At 46.9% G+C, this 23,746-nt stretch overlaps 1 protein-coding gene across 1 annotated transcript in view; it reads right to left on the reverse strand.

Moving 5' to 3' along the window:
* The window catches only part of Ptprn2 (protein tyrosine phosphatase receptor type N2), a 756,234-nt gene that overhangs the window by 654,494 nt on the left and 77,994 nt on the right, over window positions 1-23,746 (reverse strand). The window contains exon 2 of the mRNA XM_052184845.1: window positions 20,026-20,076. Coding sequence (XP_052040805.1) covers window positions 20,026-20,076 — 51 coding nt within the window. The remainder of the gene's footprint in view (window positions 1-20,025; window positions 20,077-23,746) is intronic.

The raw sequence follows: 23,746 nt of genomic DNA on the forward strand, positions 1-23,746 counted from the left end.
ACACTAGTCCTAAGAAGTCAGGAGATCTAGATGGCCCTGAAGTGTACTCATTAAAAATTTAAACTTAGCTTCAAAAGAACACTCAACAATATAGTAGTCACCAATGGTATACACACCTTAAGCATTATTTTTTTGAAAACCAAATTGGCTACAAATATCTTTTTTTTTTTAAGAAAGATTTTGTGCATCCAAAAGACAAAAACTTGCAAAGCTGAAACTACTCTAGTATGACCCTCCTGGGGGGAGTACATTTCCTGATGGCCAATCTGTTTGATTTGTGCTACGCAGGCCTGGTACTACTTATAACAGGTTGTCCTTCTTGATGGCATCCAGATAGGTGTCAAACTCAGCCAGGGTGGACAAATGAGGCCAGACTTGGCAGAAAGTGGCCAGGTAGATTGAAGCAGAGAACCATAGGACATGACTCTTAACCCTGTTTTCTTTCCCTGCACAATCCCACAGGACAGTCACCCACCACTAGTCACTGATCATATCAAAACTTAATCATAGAGAGAAGATACACAGTTAGGTCTATAGGCATGCCTAAATGTGCTATTTCATGGAAAAGCTGATTCAGTTCTCATGCTGGGTAGCAGAAACAGATAAATTTCTCACAGATAGGTGCTACAAATCTGAAGATGCTGAGACATATCCAAAGAGCTGCCCGTCCACACTCCTCCTAACCACAGCTACCATGGCTGGAAGTCAGATACATGGAGATATTTATAACCCAGAACCCTGGAAGGACTATAGAGAGCCTGCTGTCATACAACTGACCGGCCGCTTGGGAAAGAACAGCTGTGAGTAGCACTCAGAGAGAGCCTGCCTTCAGGGGAGCTTGAGGTAAGTTGTGGAAAGCATGCAAATGAGTTTTCTCAGTTACACAGTTCCTTATCTCCTCATGTTTAAAACTAGTGGGTCTGGGAGTTAATTTGACATATGAGTAAATTCATCCAGAAACTAGAGCTAAAATGGAAAGTGTATGACAGAAAATGTCCGTGAGTGCATCCAGCCTGCACCTGGAGCAGGGAGCAGCCCAGCACTGAGAGCCACACCCTCTTGAAGGTCCCTGGTCCTGCCAACGTAGAACAAGTGGCTAAGGCAGGTGGGGAAGCCAGGACTTCTGGGCTTTGTCAAGCTTTGAGGGGAAACAAAAACTCACAGAAGCACTGATGACAGGGTAGTATGCAGTGGGATCCCAGTCTTGTGCCCCTTGATAGATGCCCTTGAGGCGAAAGGGAGGGGTTGGTGAGGTCACGTGACAGCTTCTCAAACTCAGGCCCAGAAGCCAGGGAGTGGAAGCACTTCCTCTCCACATCCCATTGTGACAAGCAGGAGATCCAGGGCCACAGAGGTTCAGGACAGTCTCGAACTGTGACCCACGTGTGGCCATGTAAAGTCCTTTGTAAAGGTCTGTGAGGACGCCAGCTCCCTCCTGATCTGAGCACAGTGCTCTGCTTAACCTCATAGTAGGATGGCCATTTCCTTCATCAGAGCTGTCTCAGGGTGAGACCACAGCATGAGTATGAGAGACAGACGGCACAAGTAAACCTCCGGTGTGTTTTACTTCTTGCTTATGCGCCCTGAAGAAGCTGAGCGAGCTCGCCAGAACAGGGTCTCACTAAGCAAAGCAACCGTAAGGAAAGACCTTGGGTAGAGTAAATAAATAAAATAATTAATTTTTAAAAAAAGACCTTGGATAGGGTACACCCCACCTGTACTTCCAGCCAATAGTCTCCATGGTAACTGTACTGGGCAGGCATTTTTGGGCCTCGGTCAGTCGGTTGCTCTGTGATAATTCTCTTCTGCCCCTCAGCACACAGGTTGTCCAGGTCCAGTCACCGACATGCGGACCGTCCTCCATTCTTGGGTCACTCTTTACTAGATGTGGACTTACCTCTCTGGGCTATCCTGTGCTTCCTAGGAATCTTAAGACTTATTCTTAATTTGCTTATTCCTACCTCCCGGTTTCTTTCCTGTTGCATGTGCACATGTATGTGTGCACGCATGTTTGTGAAAATCACAGCAACCTTTACTCTTTCCTTCTGCGTTAGTCATGATGTGGCAGAGAAGGGTGATTATTTACATATTCTTGGTTAGTTACTTTCCTGTTGCTACAACAGAACATCTGACAAAGCAACTTCAGGAAGGAAACTCATTTCCTTATACTTTCTGGGCTGGCAGTTGGTGGATTGTGAGCACTGGAGGACAGTGCTTTCCGTGTTGGCACTGTTGTGTCCCGGTGACCTCACTGGTGGCTTTGTGACAAAATGACACATGCCAGAGAGATGGCAGATTTCATTGTTCCTGCCAATAAGTGACTTGGGGGGAAGGGAGCGTATCGTAGGTCACAGGTTCAGGTTGCAGTCTTTCATGGCGGGGAAGCCACGGAGGAAGGAGCGTCTATCTGTTCACATCACAGCCGCAGTCAGAAGTGGAGGGAACTGAGTGAGTGCGCGCTTATCTGGGCTCACGGCATCCTAGCTGGCTTTGCACTGCTGTGATAAAACACAAACCAAAACCAAACAGCTCGGGGGAGAAACAGATTTATCAGACTTGCAGGTTCCAGTCCATCTTCAGAGGGAGCCAAGACAGGAGCTTGAGGCAGAGACCATGAAGGAATGTTGCTTCCTGGCTGGCTCTCGCTGGCTTGCTCAGTTACCTTTGTCAAAGACACTCAGACTCACTAATGACCTTCTGGCTGCCAAAGGGCTTGAAGAGTCTCTTTTCTCTGGCCCTGCCATCCACAACACACACAGAGAGACACACATACACATCTGTGCATACATATACACACATGCACATACATGTGTGCATGCACACATGTGTAAACATGCACACACACAGAGACACCATGCATACACATACACAAATACACATACACACATGTGTGCATATGCACATATACACATCCATACATGCATACACACACATGCACACACATAGACAAATGGACCCACATAGACACACAGACACACATACACATGCACACATATGTGTGCACACGCACACATACATCCAACTTGTTTTGTAGGCTCAAGGTGGCTCTGCTATACACCTGCTGCTATCCTTGGTGGTCAGCCCACAGTCCTGGTATCTCCAACATTCTGGAGTCTCGGCTTCCACCGAGGTTACACTATCTCCAGTGGTCTCTCCTGGCTTCTTTAAGGACTTTGACCCCACCACATTTTGCCACACTTCAGCTTTTCTCCATGACCCCTTCAACCCTGGTGTTTCTACTACTGCTGAGGCTGAATCCTCACTGATCTGACGTTCTTTCCCAGACCCTCGTCAGCAAAACCCCAACTCTGCCACACGGTGCCAAACCTCACTTGGTCTTCATGGCACCTTCATGCCTTCAAAACCAATACACATGGGAGACTCTTACACATGCTTGCCAAGTTCTGCTGTCAGTATCATCTCCCATAACAGCCCACAGGTCCCATGTGCTGACCCCAGAGAAACACTTCACAGAAGATTTTACCTACTGGATGCTGGCCTCTTGGTAGCCACAGCTGATTCTTCAGCCCCAGCTAACCAGTATCTATTACCTCAGTGAAGCACAGGTTTCAGATTCTTCATACAAAGCATCACATGGACGCCTTGAAAGAGCCTTTGAGAGACTCTCGGACTCTCTCTGAACCTTCTTCGCAAGGCAGCTTGTCATCCCACACTCTAAGGGAGGCAAGGGGATGGCTGGGGTTGTGTATGCATGTACTGGATTGTTTTTTTCTTAGCATTTTATCTTACAAGCTCCCATAAGTACCCCATTAAACTCTAAGCACTCAATGGTTTTTCCAGCCCAAAGTCCAAAATGTTTCCACAATCCTCCCATGAAGCAGCACAGCTATGCTTTTCTTAGCAATATCCCATCTCTGGTACCAACTCTGCCTTAGTTCAGTTTTTTGTTTTGTTTTGTTTTGTTTTTGTCGCTGTGTTAAAAACAGCCCACCCCAAAACATCTGGGCAAGGAAAGAGTTTATGTGTCTCATGGGATGCAGTCCTTCACTGGGGGAAGCCAAGGCAGGAGTGTAGAACAGAAGCCATGGAGGAATACTGCTCGCTGGCTCGCTCTCCCTGGCTTGCTCAGCTCCCTTTCTTGTACAGCACAGGCCACCTGCCCAGGGAGGGAGCAATCAAGATGATGTCGCACAGACACGCCCACAGGCCACCTGATGGAGGCAATTCCACGATTGAGATTCTCTCTTCCCAAATGTGTCTACAGCCACATCCAGTTGATGAAAATCAACTACATACCTCTGCTAACCATTTCTCTGCTTCTTCCGGGTATGGGATGCTATAGCTGTACAGTGTGAACTGTATTACAAAAAGCCAAGCTGGGTGCATATACCATGTGGTGGTGTTTCTGGGAACTGAGCCTACAGAACTCTAGTACAGTCTGAAACAGTGTTGGTAAGACAGTCAGCAGAAGAGTTTTGAGACTCAGACACCAAAGACACACAGCACAGATGCCCAGTACACAGAGTTCTGTCTGTAATATCCAGCTCAGGGAAGATCTTGAATTCCTAAGACCTGGGCTGCATGTAGAGCCTGGATGTGCCTTCATTTTAGAACAATGAAATCTGCCATCTCTCTCGTGTGTGTCGTTTTGTCTCAAAGTGAGGTCACCGGAACACAACAGTGCCAACACAGAAAGTACAGTCCTCCAGTGCTCACAACCCACACAACTGCCAGCCCAGAATGTATAAGGAAATGCAGTTTCACAAAGATTCGTGGCCCAGGCATTGCCGGGAGACGGAGTGAGCACATGCTCCCTGAGGGTGTGTGCTCTTAGTGGTCTGGCCAGCCTGACAGGCACCACAGAGTGTGACCCTGCACTGTCATAAAGCACGCCACTGTGCAGCAGGGCTTCCTCAGCATGGAGCTATAAATACTGACAGAGCAGAGGGGGTGTGAACCTGGCTGCAGTCCCTCTACTTCTCCCCCCACCCCCTAACCCGCACCCAGCAAACTTCTGACAAGACACCCTTGAAAGAGGAAAGACACAGAGACCTCCAGAGCCACGTGACCCAGGCCGTCCTCGCCGTCGGAGTACGTGGGATGAGGCATGGATGTTTTAAAAGGAGCTGAATCTTCAACCATGATTCACATCTAGGCATTAATGCCAAGGCTCAGAATAAAGAGCTTTTCCAGTTAATATGCCAAATTAGACTTAGCTTCACATGGTTTAATTCGGTAATTAATTTCCATCCCTTTTTGGGTCTGATTAATTGGAATTCAGGAGTGGAACAGGCTAGCGGTCACACCAGTGCTACCATCATCTTCATGTCTCGCATCTGGGCTCTTCAGACTTCCTGAGGAGGGCATCGCAGGGATCAGTGAGTGCACCTAGGTCTGTAACAGCACACACCAGGAAGTGGTGCCTGACATCATCTACAGTCATGTGCACAAAAGACAGTCTGCCAGGGCACACAGCAGACAGTTTCTCTTTGAGTGAGAGCACAGACACATTTGCGTAGTTTGTTTTTAAGTTGTCCGTGATAAACCTGAGGGAGAAAATGTTGCTGGCTGACACTTTCTTTTTATAAAGTCGGCCCTTGCAGCCCTCTCCTGTTAGTAAGAGAATACCAAGAAGTCACCTTACACAGAATGCCAGACTCACCACAGCGGTGAGAGAGTAGCTGAAATCCCATATCTCCTCTACACTCACTCTGCTCTGTGTGCCTGGGAACAGATCTGATGCTCTGAAGAGCCTTCCTAAGGGCAGACAATAAGCAGACCTAGGCAGGCTGCTCTGATCTCCTCAGCCAATTCTAACTGCTCAGACAGAGACAGGCAGAAGTGCCTGACTACATCCTGACTCTCCAGGCTGGTCAGGGAAAGGGGTGGTGGCAGGTAGGAGCCAGGTAGGCAGAAGGGCTCCAAGAAGACAGTAACAAGAACATAAGTCTGGAATGGGGTAGGATCGCATGTTTCTGTCAGATACCAGCCCTCCACAATGCATCTACTGGAGCATTTACGACCTGCCCCAGCCTTTGCTGAGAAGAGACTCCCTGCTATGGGGTCGATGAGTGCCTCAGGCCCCTGTTTCCTCATTGCTCTGCTCGCTCTCTGCAGACAAGGGATTTGTGATGAGAGTTAAAGGTCTCCCCACCCCTGGAAGTTTTCCTGCTATTCCCCGGTGGCTTCCCGGTAACCATGGTTTCAGACTGTCCTCAGGCCTTCTCATCTGAGAACACATGGCAGGGAAGAAGCAGAAAGAACAGGGCTTTGTGTGACACCTACAGGGCAAGATGGAGACCAAAGTTACTACAAAAATGAGTGTGCCTAAGTGTGATCTCCTCAAAGCTCCAACGGCAGGGGAAAGAGCATTAGCCAAGGCCAGGCCTGAATTCTGTTGTTCTGGCTCCCCCTCCCTCCACCCACCACCAAGAGTAACCTGAGGGTAAAGAGTCCCATCCTCAAGATCTGCCTTTGTGGGGGTGATTATGTGATTAACAGCACTCTTCCTATGGCTTCTGACACTGGGTGAGCTAGACCACACAGTGCCTGAGAAGCCCCTAACATGGTGCTCTCCAGGATGAAGCACTGTTTCACAGGCCGCCATGATCATAACTGTACTTACTGGCTGCACTTTTGTAAGGCTGCATTACATTTAGAATTTCAGTGGAAGCATATCTCCGGACATAAGAGGATTTCCAGAGAGTTTAACTGAGGAAAGAGGACTCACCCGGAACGTGGGTGGGGCTCTCCCATGGGCGGTGATCCCAGACTGAGTGAAAAGGGAGAGAGCACTGGAGCATTGGCTCAGTTCCCTCAGTTCCCTCCTCAGCTTCCTGGCTGCAGCCACAGGGTGCCCAGTCACCTCACACTCCCTTGGCCCTGTGGCTCTCCTCTGCACTCCCCACCACAGTGGGCTGTGTCCTCAAGCTCTAAAGCGAAATAAATTCTGCCCTTTATGCTGTTTTTGACAGGTTACTTTGTTACAAACGCAAGTAAAATAACAACTGCAGCTCTTAAAAGCCATGCCCCATGTTAACCAACAGAATGTTACTCCACGCCCATACTTCATCTCTCGAGCATCTTCAGCTCTCATGCTGGCAATTTGCTACACTAAGTGAGCTTGTCTCTGTGACAAGATCCCGGGGCTTGGCATGCTTCCTAGTTCAGGATACACCTGAGGAGCTGTGAGAGACACTAGGCCCAGAGAGATCTCCCTCCTAAGCTCTGTTCCAAGTCCTCAGTTAGAAACTGAAGCACCAGTTTCCTGCACCAGTAACCACCACAGGACCCTGGATCATAAGGGACCTCATACGGACTGGGATCCTGAGGTAGGAGAGCTAGTCCCCTATGAACGCTGACACCATGTATAAAAAGGGACAATTGTCAGCCAGGGCCACCCTGAGCATTCTCTGAGGACAGCAGCTATTTGCTTGGAAACAGGGAGGAAGTTGAGGAGGGCAGGGTGTGTGTTGACCTGTTCCTGCCTCACTCATCTCTGTGTGTGGCCTGCTGCGGCACGACACTCAGTGGAGGAACACAGGTCTGCGATGGAATAAGTCAGGTTCAAACTTCCTCTGGAGGAATCGGGACCCGTCTCTCACCTTAGAGATGTATACCAGGACTTTGACTTGATGTAACCAAACACGTGGTCAAGTCAGTCCCCAGAGTCAGCAGCTGGGCTCTGAGCACCCAGTTAAGAGGCTCACCTGCCCAGTGCATCCTCGGGCAGATGGAGCAGGGTCACCTCTCCTACTCTCTCTACAGCCCTCTTGAGTATAGGGATGCAGAGTACCTGTTTCTTTTCATTTTCAAATGTATCAACCACAACTGCTTGTGCAATTTACCAGGTTATGCAGAATGTGGCCAGAGCTATTCTGTTGTCTTCTATGTGGTCAGAAGATGCCTGGAGCCTAGGAAGCGTGCAACCATGCTCAGCTCTGTGCAGTGGGGTGAGCTGCAGCTTTTCCAGGCCGACTCTGGGTACTGTCCATGTGACACCATCACTGTACTGGTCTCATGGGGGAAGACCATGGTGGCAGCCCTGTGGCATTATGAGATTACTACCTGATTATAAGGCAATGATTGGTGGGTTTCCAGAATCCAAGTCTGGGGACATGGTAGCCATTTCCCCAGAATAAACTGAGTCTGCTACTTCCAGGGACTGGGATAGGACCTTTGGTGAAGCCCTTTGTCAGCTAAGGATTCCAAGTCTGTGTGGCCTTGGGGATCGCCAATGGTCTCACTCCTGAGCTTTTCTTGGGTGATTCTGAATCATGCTTTTGGGAACTACATGCAATAGCTATGCCATCAGGGTTCACGGCATGCTGGCCCCAAATTCTGCACACTGGCATTTGAGCAAACAACAAAAGCACTCTATAGCAAAGCTAGGATTCTCAGGTTGCTTCCACCAGACCATCTTTCAGCTGCGGGCTCCATTCAGGCACACACCTTACCAAATTCCCAACTCCACTGTAGGGCCAGTAGCATAATGGTGATTCCAGGCTGAGAATGGTCTGGGGCCATGGAAGAACAAATGGAGATTCTGAATCTGTCTGATGCTTACCCTTTCCTCTTGAAAAAAAAAAAGTTGCTCCACAGGCATGCTGGAACCAAGCTTGAAACTGCCAAAGAGAAGGAGCCAAAGGTTTCAGCTGCATATCTGTTAAGAGGATGAACCGAGGAACACAGAACCCTGCCAGGCCCAGAACAGGTGCAGTTTTTACAACCACCATCCATTAAAATCCCTCAGACATTTTCTGCTGAAAATGAATCAAGGCTTTGATTAAAAGGACAACAAAATCCAAAAACCTGTCTCTATAGCAGCATAACTTGTAAAAATGTGATAAACCCTCCATGCTAATAACAGAAGCAACATCTCACACATTAGGGGGGACTCCTTAAATGAACTCACACTCTGTCTACATAATGTCTACCCTTTGTTTTTCTGTGTGTGTGTGTGCATATGACACTCTATTGTGTTTAAGTATGTATAAGTGTGTGAGTCCAAGTGTTGTGTGTGTTGCATGTTTGTGTGTGTTTGTATGAGTGTGTGTTGTGTATATCTGTGAGTATGCATGAGCATGTGAGTGGTGTGTCCGTGAGTGTGTAGGAGTATGTGAGTTTATTTTTGTGAGTGTATGAGTATGTGTGTGTATGTACACACATGTGTGCTGTCATGTGTGTGAAAGGCCGATGATGTTTTCCTCATTTCTCTACCTTGTTTGTTTGTTTGTTTGTTTGTTTGTTTTGAGGCAAGGTCTTTCAGTGAGCTTGAAGTTTGTGGTTTCAGCTAGACTGGCTGTCTAAGAAACCCCTGGGATCCCTCTGTCACCCTTCCCACCACAGACACCTTGGAGTTACAGAAAAGATCTACTGTGCCAGATGTTACATGGGCTCTGGGGATCTAAACACTAGTTTTAATGTCACCAAACCCTCTACCCAGTTCTGTTCTGTGTTTTGTTTATAGTGAGTATGAACTGAGGTTCTCAGGGGGTGGGGGAAGCAAACCATGCTGCAGCTACTACAAGGCTGAGAACATCTGTGGTTGGAGAGAGGTGAGAATATGGCAGGTCCAGGGCCCAGTGACAGCTTATCTGGAACTATCTTCAGCCCCTTGACAACCTATGTGCTATGACTTAACATTTTATAACCATTAGGTAAGGCTTCTTGGAACTTGAAACGTGCTATCAGAGCACTGGCCTTACAACCCAGAGACTGAGGATGCCATCAGACAGCATCAGAAGCCTGCACCCCAGACTTCCTCACTTTGCTATAACAAACCCACCTGGAGGTCTCATCAATAGATTTGAAAAAAATATCTTGACTTATGATTCTCTTTATTTATAAAAGCATCATAAAACAGGGGGCAGAAGTGATGATGGTTCAGTGGTTAAGAGCACTAGTTGTTCTTCCAGAGGACCTGGGTTCAATTCCCAGCACCTGTGTGGCAGCTCACAACCATCTGTAACACCAGTTCCAGACTGGATGTCCCTCTCTGTCCTCTGTAGGCACCAGGCGCACAAGGGCTACACAAGCATCCATGTAGGCAGAACAGGCATACACATAAAACAAAAATGAAAACCGTAACAAACCACTTCTGGAAGTGTTACCATTGAAACATGGTGTTTGTGGGAACATGAATCTGAGGTTTGGGGGAAGTGGTGGCTCATGTCTGAGTCCAAAATAAACCAATCCTTATTCTCTTTGAAGTGAAAGCTGTTTCTGAGTCAACATCAGTATATAGTGATGGGTTTCATTGTGACATCTTCACACAAATATATCATTATGAGATGGGAACTGTTTTCCTTAAAATGCACGGACTCCCTCTTGGGACCTGTTTTATGGCTACTTTTATGTCAACTTGACAAAAAAAATATCTGAGAGGAGGGGACCTTAATTGAGAAAATGCTTCCATAAGATTGGGCTATGAGCAAGCATGTAGGGAATTTTCCTAATTAATAATTGAGGGTGGAGGGCCCAAGCCACTGTGGGTGGGGCCATGCCTGGATTGGTAGTTCCGAGCTCTCTAAGAAAGCCGGCTGAGGAAGTCTCAAGGAAAAAGCCAGTAAGCAGCAGTCTCTCTTGGCTCCCACATCAGCTTCCTGCCCTGACTCTAATGACAGGCACACTATGCTGTGAACATATAAGCTAGATAGACCCTGTCCTCCCAGGTTCCTTTAGATTACTGCATAGCACCCCTAGCTAGGACAAGCCCCCAAGGAACTGGGCACAGAGAAAGAGCCCCAGGTCCCTACCTTTGCTCCCGTGTTGGTTTTTAGGCTGAAGGCCTGACTTTTTTAGTCCTGAACTTTTCCAGTTCATGGTGAGAAGGCCAATGACAAGAAACTGGGAAGAAAAAAAAGGGGGGGGAAGTGTTGTGGCAGACACTGCAGAGCTTCACTCTGGAACCAGAGCCTTTGTCCAGGACCAGACACTAACCAACCAGGAAGGCCTTTTTATATCTGTACAGTGATGATTGCAAACAGAGTTAGCTCAGTGACTCACCCTGACCTCCTGGGACCTCACACCACCAATCCAGACTGCCTTCCTCCATGTGGCAGGAATCCCTGCACACAAAGAAATCCACCTTAACACAAGCAGGTACTTCTCCACATTAGAGAGCGGCCCCCAGCTCCACCCTCCCTCCCAGACCACTGCGTTACTGCAGGCAGAGCGCCAGTCACCCATTCTGACGGTTCCCTGTGAGACACTCCTTGGTCCTGCTTCCTTTCTGTGCTGGTCTAAAGGGTCAATTGCTACTTTTCTGTGACCAAAACCTGAAAAAGGCAGCATAAAGGAAAGGGGCTTGGTTTGTTTACTTATCTTTAGATTTATTTTATTGTATGTGTGCAAGTGGTTTTGCTCATGTGTATATGTCCATGCCTGTTTATTGTGTGCATATGGTGCCCACAGGATAATTTCCAGGGTTCCTGGAACTTGAGTTTTGCAGAAGGTTGTTAGCCACAATGTAAGGGCTGGGGATCAAGCGCATGTCCTCCACAAGAACAGCATCTTTCCAGCCCCAGACAAGGGGCTTCTTTGAGCTTAGAGTTGAAGGGGACACAGTTCATCCTGCAGAGGCGGGCGGGGAGCATGCTGGCAGGAGCTTGGTGACAGTCAGGAAGCTGAGAGAGATGAATGGTACGCATCTGGCTCACTCTCTTTATTTAGTTCAAGACTCCAGGCCAAGGAACGGTGCCACACACACTCAGAGAGCGTCTGCCCTCAGTTAAACTTTTCTGAAACTATCTCCATAGACACAGTTGTGTTTCCATGGGGATTCTAAATCCTTTCAGCTTACCATGAGTGTTAACCACCGAACTTGTCTTGTCTGCGTTTGTTGGGAATGGGTGATCCTCCCTCCTGGAGCTAAGGAGCCCCAGACTCCTTATCCAAAGCTCTGATAACACCGTGTTCTGCTCACATTCAGCCACACTGCTTACTCCTGACCCCTCTCCCCCTGGTTCCTAAGCTTGCTCCTTCTTTTTCTCCCCTTCCCAGAAAGGCCCACTTTGTCTCATGGCTTTCTACAAATTGCAGTGTGAGAGAAACGACGTTTCCCTTTCCAGTCTGCCAATGATGTGAATAGATAATGCTTTCCTTAACCAATCATGTTTCCTATCTTCCTCTAAAAATGTCCTCATTTCCTTTAAAAATCAAGGCAGTAGATTATCGACCCTGCATCTTGGAAACGGTATCTCAGAACCCTTTGGTCCTCCCATGAAACAGAGTACTTCCTGTCCCTTTGTTCAATTCTGAAGCCTCCTGGGCCAGGTAAAATAAACATTACACACATGTTTTCCCCAGCACAACTGGTCTCAGCCATGACCCTAAGGTGCATAATGTCAGCAAGAGTTCCTGGAAAGAAGTTGTGTTTGCAAAGAGAGCCTAATCAGAGCTGCAGTGATGTAGAGGGCTTAAACTTACAGGCCCAGGGGCTAATTACCCACGGGTAGCTTTATTTCCCATGGGCTAGCTTTATTACCCACGGGGTAACTTTAGCCCCATGAACAGTCCTTGCTCACCTCGGTGTCTTACCTTGCTTTGACTACTATACATATCTTTGGAATCTATTAATGTATCACTAGCTTCTATCCACTCAACGTCTAAGAACATCATCAGACAGTGTCTGAAGGTTGTACAAACATCCCCACCTGTACAGAGCCTTATTGGGGCAGTCATGCATGAGGTCAGAGTTTGACTTTGGTCAAGGTTAACTTCTCCCAGATAGCCAGGATCCTGCTCCACCTAGGGTTAAGGTTAAGTTCATTGTTCCTCCAGGTCTAGGAATTCCTGAATTACGCAGGTGACCCACCCAGCTGCCAGAGCTGTCAAGATGAGGACCTCCAAGAGAAGCTAGACAACTTCCACCGGAACTCAGCCTGGAGTCTGGGGGGAAGGGTTTGCCCAAACTGTTAAAAGGTCTGGCACCATTAAAGTTTCCGGCTTTGATCAGTGAATATTGTCTTAGCCATACTTCTTTTCGCCCCTTCCCTATTCATCCCTCAGCTTCTGTTCCAGAAACCCACTTCGTAATAGCTGCAGGCAGCTATGGAACCCAACACCCACCCCACCCCCATCTTGCTGTAACCGCCTCACTGATGTGAACCACCAGTGTATTTTAAACTGGCCTTAATTTATGCCTGTCTTTGTTCTGTAAAACTATGAAACTGCTTTTACATTGGAATATAGAACTCGGCGTAACCTAACCTGTATTCCTGGGTCATAATTATTAAATTACATTTTCCAGAATAAACTATCTCGTATCCCAAGGTGAGAGCTGTTTTTTTCATTAACAATGACAAAAGAAATAATTTCTTCTACCCAGTACACAACACTTGTTACCAGGGAAATGGCATGTATCTTTGGGTATTCTGGGCTTTATTAATAAAAGAATTTAGAAACAGACCCGAAAGGAAACCTGTGGGACAATTTTATTAGAATTTAAGAGGAAACACAATACACTTGAGGTAGAAATCCTGTCAGCCACCAGGATGGGAGATGGAGGGGGTGAGAGGGAGGGAAAGGTCATGCCCTTTTAAGTGAGTCCTGGAATAGAAATAGCTTTGAAGTACAGAAGTGGGCTAGTGAGCCCCCAAAGAACATGCTCGTGCAGGGCATACTCTTTTATAGACTCCATCCTCTCTCATCTGTTGGATTTCTAGGGCTGTGTGCAGCGCACGCTCTGTTTGTCAGGGCCGGGAGGTCTTCCAGCCTTCCTCTGCTCACTGGCTTCTTTGGTGCTAATCTCCAGTATAGCTTTTTTCAGTTCCCTCTCTCCCTTCACACTCCTTTGATGATTCACTCAGCCTTTTGCAGTAAATATCTTCTTCAGCTGAGGGCCTTCCCTGCTTGCTGAGAGCAGAATACAAATGAAGTGAAAGCCTGGCTCGGCCCAACAGTCCTGTGACCTTTGCGATGGAATTTTCCAACGCCCTCCACTCCTCCACTGGCAGCCAGGCCCTTCCAGCACCTGTGTGGCACAGGGCCACTAGGAGGAGGAGGCTGTTTTCTTTTCTTCTCTCTCTCTCTCAAATATGGAATGCTTCATGTTAGCACAGGAGCCACGCTAATCTTCTCTGTACCATTTGGATTTTCACATGTGTGTTGCTAAAGTGAGCACAGGGACATTTGTTAAGTACCCTGACTATTGAGAGGTAAGCACCCGTGGGTCCTGTACCAGTAAAGTGGAACCACTTATTGTCAACTGTTTCATGTTAAACACTCGGGTGTTAGGCAGGTGGTTAGGAGGAGCAGACTCAAAAGTCACTGAGTGGGCCACATCGACGTACCTGTTAATATATTATTTTTATCACAATTACCCTTCCTTAGAATTTGAAGCACCATATCCATAAAGAAAGGTCTGTAAGAAAATATTTGAAAAACATAAAAATGTGAGGAAAGTAATAGTAACTACCCAGCTAAGGATCCAGAGCTTGGCATGTGCCTTTAAACTCTTCCCGTCCCATCTGCACAGCGGTCCCCATATCAGATAGGTCCCCTCAGAATGCAGCACTCAGTGCTCTTAACTTTCTCCGTGCTTGGTTTCTAGCACCTGCCTAATATTTGACTCATGGATAGAACAGAAGTACATGGTAAACGCTGACTGCCAACAACCCAATCTACAATCACCTGCAAAGCAGACTTCAAGGCACATCTGTGATGGAGTTTCTAGGTTAGGCTAACTGAGGTAGGAAGACCTACCCTGACCTCAGGCAGCTCCACTCCGTGAGACTGGAACCAGCCACCTCATGTTCCTGCGTCCTCGCTGTAACAATAATGCCATGAAGTCCTTTCAATGGAGAGCCACACGCATTTAAACCCTTCCTCACCTACTTGCTTCTTATTGGGTGTTTAGGCACAGCAACAAGAAAAGTAACTATATAAATTTTTTAAAATAAACAAATAAAAGCATTCTCTGGAGCTGGAGAGATGGCAAAGCATTTAAAAGCAGTGTCTGATCTTCCAGAGGATTTAATTTGGTTCCCAGCACCCACGTGGTGGCTCACAAACATCTGTAACTCCAATCCTAGGGGATCTATTACCCTCTTCTGGTCTCTGTGGGCACCGTATGCGCTGCACAGACATACATGCAGGCAAAACATGCGTACATTTATAAATAAACAGTAAGCTTTTCTTAAAATTGTTATTTCAATAGTCACGATACATCCATTAGAATGACTAGAATTAATATAGCCATCACTGCAAAGGATTACATGTGCTGGGAGATTCCTTTAGTACTTTGGGTCAGGAGTACTTTCTTAGAATGTGTATCTTAGGAGTCAGATTACAGCTCAGGACTCATAGAGCCCTGGGACACCTCAGTGAACTGTTGATGTAACATAAGCATTGGTTTTTAATCTTTGAAAGTTTGCTCTGTTTCACACTCTTGGAATTCCTTTTTAGGACATACTATCTAGTTTCTGAACATACACCATTCAGAGTTACTAGTTCTGGAAGGAAACCCACTTCCAAGTCTTTTGAAGCAGATTTTCCTCACGCCAAGGAATCCCATGTGACTAATCCAAACTCCATTTTCTGCAGCCCACTCTAGAATGGCAAAATACTCAGAACACTTTCAGTTTTTCCTCTAATGACCAAATACTGTTTCACCGTTTACATTTTCAGTGCATTTGATTGTGGGATATCGTGGTTTTCATAAGTGTCACCCAAAACACCCATGTGTTTTAAACTAGCCCCATACATTAGAGTCAAACATTGAGAAATGTTTGGATCCCGAGGACTCCAACCTAATCACTGGGTTGATCAATGTACATAAAATTCATAGTTTTATGGTATTATTGAGAGGTGGTAGAAATAAAAATGCAGGGGTTGAGCCATTGCACTGAGTGCAGGGTCTCCAATAGAGGAGTTAGAGGAGCTGAAGGGTTTGCAACCCCATGGGGAGAAAAATATAAACCAACCAGACTTCCCCCCCTGCCCCCAGAGCTCCCAGGGATTAAGCTACCAACCAAGGAGTACACATGGCTCCAGCTGCATATGTAGCAGAGGATGGCCTTGTCAGGCATCAATGGGAGGAGAGACCTTTGGGCCTATGAAGGCTTGATAGATGCCCCAGTGTAGGGGAATCCAGGGCCAGGAGGTGGGAGTGGGTGTGTGGAGGAACACCCTCATAAAAGCAGGGGAAGGGAGGATGGGATAGGGGGTTTCCAGGAGGGGGAAACCAGGTAAGGGGATAACACTTGAAATGTAAATAAATTAAAAATAAACAAATAAATAAATAAGTAAATAAAAAATTTTTTAAAAGCAAAATATTTATCTGCTGTCTATAATAAATGTGCCATAGCTTTAAAGAAAGGCAGTCTCTTAGCATACAAGGATAGACAAAAGTACTCCAATCAAATGAGACCAGAAAGCAAGCAGGCTTAGCTAATAAATTATAATAAATGGAAAAGTTAATCAAGAAAAAAAATGCGGGGCTTGGTGGGAAGTGGCTCCTGAGGCAGCTTTGAAGCGAGCACAGAGTCCCTGTCTCCTTCAGCTTCCCATCTGCCCAGGGGTGGCAGCTTTGCTCCTCTGTACCCTCTCCCTCCATCTTCTGCCTTCCTCGTGTCAAAAGGAGTAGACACAGCTGACCCCGGGCCAGTGGTTCTCAGTCTTCCTAATGCTGAAATCCTTTAACACACCTCCTCATTCTGTGACAGCCCCCAACCACAAAACTATTTACCTCATAACTGAAAGTTTGATACCATTGTAAACTGTGATGAAAATACTTTGGGAGATGAAGGTTTGCCAAAGGGGTTACAATCCGCAGGTTGAGGGCCACTGCCGTGAACCAAAAGCCCCTAAAACCACAAGCCAAAATAAGGTTTCCCACCCTTTAAGTTCCCTTTTCCTATTATTTTGCTACCCTACACAATAAATAAAAAGCTACCCTACACAATGCTAATGATACGCCCATGTTGTTAAGTTTATCAACCCAATTGTTTTCAAGGGTCAGTGGCACTGAGAACACAGCTGTTATGCAGGCATCAACACAAGCCATCTCATCTCCTAAACTGAAGCCCAGCTCAAGTTAGCAACTCCACAACCCCCACCCCCAGGGATTGCCTCCCACCATCCAACTTTCTGTCTTTGGGTCCGGCACTCTAAGAGTCCAGAAAGGTAAAATCAGGCGTCCTTTGTCTTTTCCTACAGTTGGCTTGTTTTACAGAGCACCATGTCTCTGTGTCAGGGATAGCCTATTGTGTACAGGGATAGCCTATTGTGTACAGGGATAGCCTATTGTATACAGGGATAGCCTACTGTGTACAGGGATAGCCTACTGTGTACAGGGATAGCCTATTGTGTACAGGGATAGCCTATTGTGTACAGGGATAGCCTATTGTGTACAGGACCAGGTTTCCATTCTCTGCCCACCAAGGGACAAACTCGCACTGTTTCTATTTTGGGGATATTATGGGAAAGTCTGTAGTGCCCGCAGGTGTGTACGTACTTCTCCGAGCCTTTGCTGTCAGTTGTTTGGGGCAAATGTTCACAAGTCAGTTCTTTTGTGTATATGCTCGCAAGCAAGACTGCTGACCTAACTTCTAATGAGCTACCATACTCTCTCCACAGCGTGGAGGATTTCACCTCCCCTCCACCTCCCCAGATTCCTTGTAATGTTTGTTTTGTTGCTGTGGTGCTTGTGTGGGTGTGTGTTTATTTGTTTGTTTTTGTAGTACTGAAAATCAAACCCAGGGCCTTGCACTTCTAAAGCAGGTCTTGGCTTCTGAGCTGTGTTCCTAGCCCTTTCAGTTTCCTTCGCTTTTCTTCTTCTTTTTTAATAGCAGGTATAAATTGACTACGTTTAACTTCTCATATTCTTTATAAATTATCTCATTCCATCTGAGTACTTCACATTTTTTTGTTTTATTTAAAAAATACTATACGCTTTAAAAAAAATGAGCTAATAAGATTATACACGCCTGCCTCATCCCAAGAAAGGGAGGAGTGAATGAAAGAGACCCCACGTATGAATACAGGGGTCCTGGACTCCATACCACACCCTGCCCCATGGCCACCTGTCCATCTTCACTGAGACTGGCCACACCTCGCTGCTCTACCAGCTAGCAGGATGAATTATACAGTCACCATGACAACAGTAAATCCAGGCCAGCAGCAGCAGGATGTTATGTTTCTTGTGACTCCCATCAGCCACAGCAAACACCGGGCCTGCAGCACTTGGGCAGCCTGCCTTGCCATTTCCCAGACCTAGTGGCACTAGAAAAAAGGTATCAAATACTGTCTGTTCCCATACACCAAGACCTGAATCTATATTTACATTTAAATTGCTTTTCTTTCCCAAAGAATAGAAGGCTATTATCTTAATAATGTATCTATCACTGAAGGTTAGGAAGGCAAGTTGGAGTTAGGGAAGAAAATAAACCAAAGAATGATTCTGGCCCACTTCCAGACTTGCTTTCTGCTAAAGGAAGGGAGACAGTTGTGTCTGCTCTCGTTAGTGCTGTCTCTGGTTAGACAGAACACACACGCGCGCACACACACACACAGACACACACAGACACAGACACAGGCACACACACAGAGACACACACAGATACACACACACAGACACAGGCACACACACAGATACACACACACACAGACACACACACACAGACACACACACACTCACACACTCACACACACACTCACACACACACAGACACACACTCTCTCAAACACACACACACAAACACACACACAGACACACACACAGACACACACACACTCACACACTCACACACACACACACTCACACACACACAGACACACACTCTCTCAAACACACACACACAAACACACATAGACACACAGACACACACACACACACACACACAGGGTCCTTCATCATCAGAGCTTAGTGGTTCCAGGCTGAGAACATACTTTTAAGATAATCTACTTAATGCTACCCTCCCAAAGCAGCACAAAGTCCAGCTCAGGGTGTCAAGGTCCTGCAAGCCAAGCCACATGGTCCTGACCTGACCCATCACAGAAATCTTTCTGCACAAAGCAAGCACCAAGCAGGGCTTGGGACAGTTGGCATTCTGTTCTCCTTCTTTCCCAAGGCCAGCTCTTGTCCTTCCCTGCTGGCCCTTGCCAGCTCAGACACACAGAGTTCTCCCCAACTGAGATTCCTGATCTAGGCCACAGAGCTGGTCCTCTGCATGGCCCTGAAGCACTTGGTTCAGTGTCTCTACACAGACAAAGCTTGACACCTACACTCAAGGAGGGGCTTGCCCTGGACCTGTCCCCTAGTCTGGTTCCTTCTCTGCAAATTAAGTATCCCACAGGGCACCCATGACTATGCAGGGCCAGTTGAGAGTACAAGGGGCACCTGTGCTAGCTCAGAATCAGCAGCAGTAGCAGAAAGAGGCTTCCCTTCCCCATTTATAAGCTAAAGACAGGCAGTAAGCTAAGAAGAAAGAGTGTGCTTCGCCAACCTGCCTTGGGTTTCAGAGGGCTACTACATACCCAATCTCACTCTGAAACACACAACTGTGACCTTCCAGCATTATCTCCACCTCTCCTCTAGTTCAAACAGCAATCTGCCCAGAACTTGACACCCATTAAACAACACAAAGTAGTTTTCTTCATTTGAGAAATCTTTGGCTACTTCCCTCTCTGTTGACCGCTAGTTACCCAACACTTCAAGGAGCTAGCTCTAGGAAGGACTTCCTGTGTGATCAACAAGAAGCCATGAACACAGAAAATGTGCAGGCATCAAGCACAGGTTGGGGGTAGGAGGGCAAGTAGTGTGCTGAGGAACGCCAGCACATTAGACCCACTTCCATCCTCTCTTTCTTACCACCAGAGTCCATCACCAACAGTGCCGCTTCCTCCTGAAGAACAACTCTATACACAGGGACTGAGGCTGACAGGCATTCAGACAGACATCTGTGTGTAAGAACCCTCTCTCCATCCCTAGCATGCAAAGGCCAAAAAGCTCTGCCTCTCTTCTCAGAACACGAAGCCACCGAGGTGTGGAAGCCACCCTCTAATCTAGAAGAAAAAACAGATCCAAACTTCAGCAGTGCCCCATGCAGAATCAGTACTCACCATTCACACAGGTCTCCAGTGGTCCACACAAGCCATCCTCAAACAAGCAGCCTAGATTAAAAAAAAAAAAGGCAGAAGAGAAGTCAGTGTCAGAGAAACCAATGGCCTCTGAGGCTTGCAGACCTCCCCCAACCCATGCAGATTCCTTGGATCTGCTTCTTCATGACAGACCCCTGTATGATCTGGACAACCTGCCCATCAGAAGGATTGGTGGCATGTCCTGTGTCTTCATGTCCTTGGCACTGCCATTTATGCAGATATGCCCCCTCTAGCCTCACAGCACTGCTAAACTGCCCACCCAGGAAAGTCAGAGAGTCTTGAGGCTGAGCTCACAGCAGCAGCATGGACAGAAGTGTACACAACACTAGAAATGGGCCAGACCTCTGGACCTAATCCAACTGTGCACACTAGGAGGGATTCTGAGATTCTGACGTCTGTCCCCCATGACTCCATGGAGACTGGTTGTGTGCTACAGGAAGGGCTCTGTAAGGGGAATGGCCTTGTGGACAATGACAAAGAAGAGGACATGCAAAGAGAAACAGAGGCATGGTGAGTGGCAGAAGACCAGAGGCATTCAGAAGAGACTTCACCTAAAGACACAAAGGGGGCTAGCCTCTTTCCGTGGTGGAAACAGACCCTGATAGCCTCTTGTGAAACAGGCAACCAATGCAAAGGTACTCAAGGGCAGCTGGATGTAATCTGTAGCCACCTTGAACACAGGGAAGAGATGGAGAGAGCAGGCACGATCGGGGAGACATGAGAGAGGCCTCCCTACTCAGGCACAATGCTATATTCACACCGGTACCAGTGACGTGTTAGGATCCAACAAAAGCCGGGTGTGCTCTGAACATGCATGTCAGAACATACACACAAAGCCTAATGCCTTAATCCCCATTGCCCCAATGGCCAAACTCCTATGCTTCTACCAAGACCCACTCAAAAAGTCCCCCATGAAGTCCTCCACACAGGCCAGGTCAGTGAGTTCTGTCACACATCATGTGGGACCTGCTACAATGCACGATGATCATCAACTACAGACTGCATCACCCTCTCAGGGATTAGTCCCGGGGTCTCCTTTTACCTTCTTCCCATTCTTCTGCAGCTGCCCTTCAGCTGCCCTTGTGTCTGAATAAGTGAATGAGTGCAAGGCAACTTATAAATTAAGAGAAAAATTATTCATTACAAAGGAACTGAACCATTAATTCCTTCACAAATCCTTATAGCTGCAGCAATTAATGGCAGTCAGCAAGCACAGGCTGAGCATGACACAACACCAGGCTCAGCAGAGGCTGTGACAGCATCAATCAGTACAAAGGAGACACAAGTCCACCATTCACATGAGCCAGTGCCCCCCTTTCAATCTTGTGATTGCCCCACGACAGAGGAGAAAGCCACTGCTTGCAGGGACCTTTGCTTAGGTGTCTTGTCCTAAGAGATCTCTAAGTGCACACCTAGGTGAGCTGTTTCCAAGATCCATTCAACCCTGTGCAAACTACCCATTGACACTAGCAAGTCAATCACAGCCGTCTCTACCCTAAGAGATCCCATTTCTTCAAAATAATAATATAATATAATGGAAAGCGGTATCTCCTCCTCTTAAGCATATTTTTAGCATACCAATGTTGGCCACTTTACCCCTGAAGCAACCTTTCCTCATCTGTGTCATCCCCCACCTCCACCTGGAGCCTCATCTAGCCCAGGGTCATTCCTTCATCCATGGCACTGAAGTTAAGCAGGGTTTGAAGAAAGGGTAGCTGTGGCAACGAGTCTTTTTAGGGCACAGAGCACAGCAGTTGAGAACTCAAAGCTGTAGGCTTAGGCTGCATGCTGGCTCCCACAAAAAGCAGTGACCTATGGTGGTCATGTGGCATCTCTGATCCTAGCACTGAGAGCAGTAAAATTAAGAAGAGTTTGACAGTTTCTGGGCTGTTCCTATCTGACCTCCAGTCTTCCCTCACTGCAGTCCAGAAGGAATGAGCCATGGGAGGCTCCCAGCTTCCCAGTGCATCTCTCCTCCCAGGATGCAAAGGGGAAAGGGCACCTTAAGCTGGCAGACAGGCTGGGGTAGTACTGTGCCTCTGCCCCACCCCCTGGCTTGGCAGTGGGTATGCAACTCTACTGAGCACCATCTCAGTTCTCATCAAGTGCCTAAAGGAAGGCCTAGAAAAAGGCAGGGTTTCAGGCACAACTGCGCGCGCGCGCACACACACACACACACACACACACACACAGCTCAGGCAGTAGCTGTGTTGGTCACGTGAGATGGCAGATGCCAGAACCCTCTCAAAAAAAGCATAGGAAGAAAGTCTCTGCATGGCTTCCTGCTTCTGCCTGAATCACACTAGATAGCCAGAACTGAGATAACAGAATGTGCATCACATGTTCCTGTAGTTCTAGCTACAGCAAGGAGCCCTGGCCACAGTAAGGGAGCCCTGGCTACAGCAAAGCAACTCTAGCTACACTAAGACAGCTCTGGCCCTAGCCTCTGCACAGCTCTGGTCATTCTTGGAGTCCGATGAGCTTATGTTTCAGAAAGACCTTGAGGAAGGAAACAGAGCAGCAAGAGTTCAAGCAACACATTCCCAGAGCTGTGGAGGGTGCTTATCTCAGGCCACCAGTCAGGAGGCTAATTTAATTTATGTGCAAATTTATGTGCTCTAAAATCAACAAAATACACATTTGGTTGTAAATATCAGAAACCTAAGGACAATGATTATCATGGTAAGTCATCCAGAGGAAAGAGAGGCAGCAGATGCTGGTCCCTGCCCCCCACCACCAGAGTCTGAGACTTAGCTCCTCCAAAGTGTTTCCCACAACCTGGTCCAGGCTTACTGTGGCCAGAGGCAGAACTCAGCCCACCAGCCAGCAGCTCACATATGATCTACACCTAAAGCCAAACATTAGCCTGAGGAGAGCAACTGATCCACAAGGAACACCCACATGAGTCATCTCCACACTCTACTACCCTGCATTTGAAACTGCAGTTCCTTGGACTGCAGATGTAGCTTGATGGTGAAGCTATTTTTTTTCAGATTCTATTGTCAGCTCTGAACACACACACACACACACACCCCAAACAAACAGAAATACCTTTAATTTTCCTACTTGTTATAGCCACCCAGCTCCCACACTGCAGCATACACTAAAAACATGCACACAAATATATGTATGTACCACACATGCATACATACATGTACATGTATACATATGCACACACTCAAATGAATGCATGTGTTTGAGTATACATGAGTACATGTGGGCATATATTAGTATACACATATATGTTTATTGTATGAAATGAATATTGTATGCATGGATGGACACTCACACATGGACAATTATATAAATATATATGCATTTATATTCTTAGCTATACATTTACATGCATGTGCACATACATGCACATCTGCTCGTGTATACATGGTGATATAGATATGTCTACACACACATGCACAGGAACTTACACATATATATGCACACATTTTACTCACATGCACATGCAAACCTATGTGCATATACACACGTACACAAACACATATGCACATGCATATAAGTGCACACCTGCATGTATGCATATATGTACACTAATCCATGTGTAGATTTATGCATGTACGTGTATCTACACATGTGGACATATGCATTCTGATCTTGTTAGCTTTACTGTTGTCTTCTCAGAATACAAAGCCATTCTTAGTCATCTTCCTGCTACATTTGTTGTTCT

This window comes from Apodemus sylvaticus, chromosome 6 (assembly GCF_947179515.1).
Source record: "Apodemus sylvaticus chromosome 6, mApoSyl1.1, whole genome shotgun sequence".
Lineage (NCBI taxonomy): Eukaryota > Metazoa > Chordata > Mammalia > Rodentia > Muridae > Apodemus > Apodemus sylvaticus.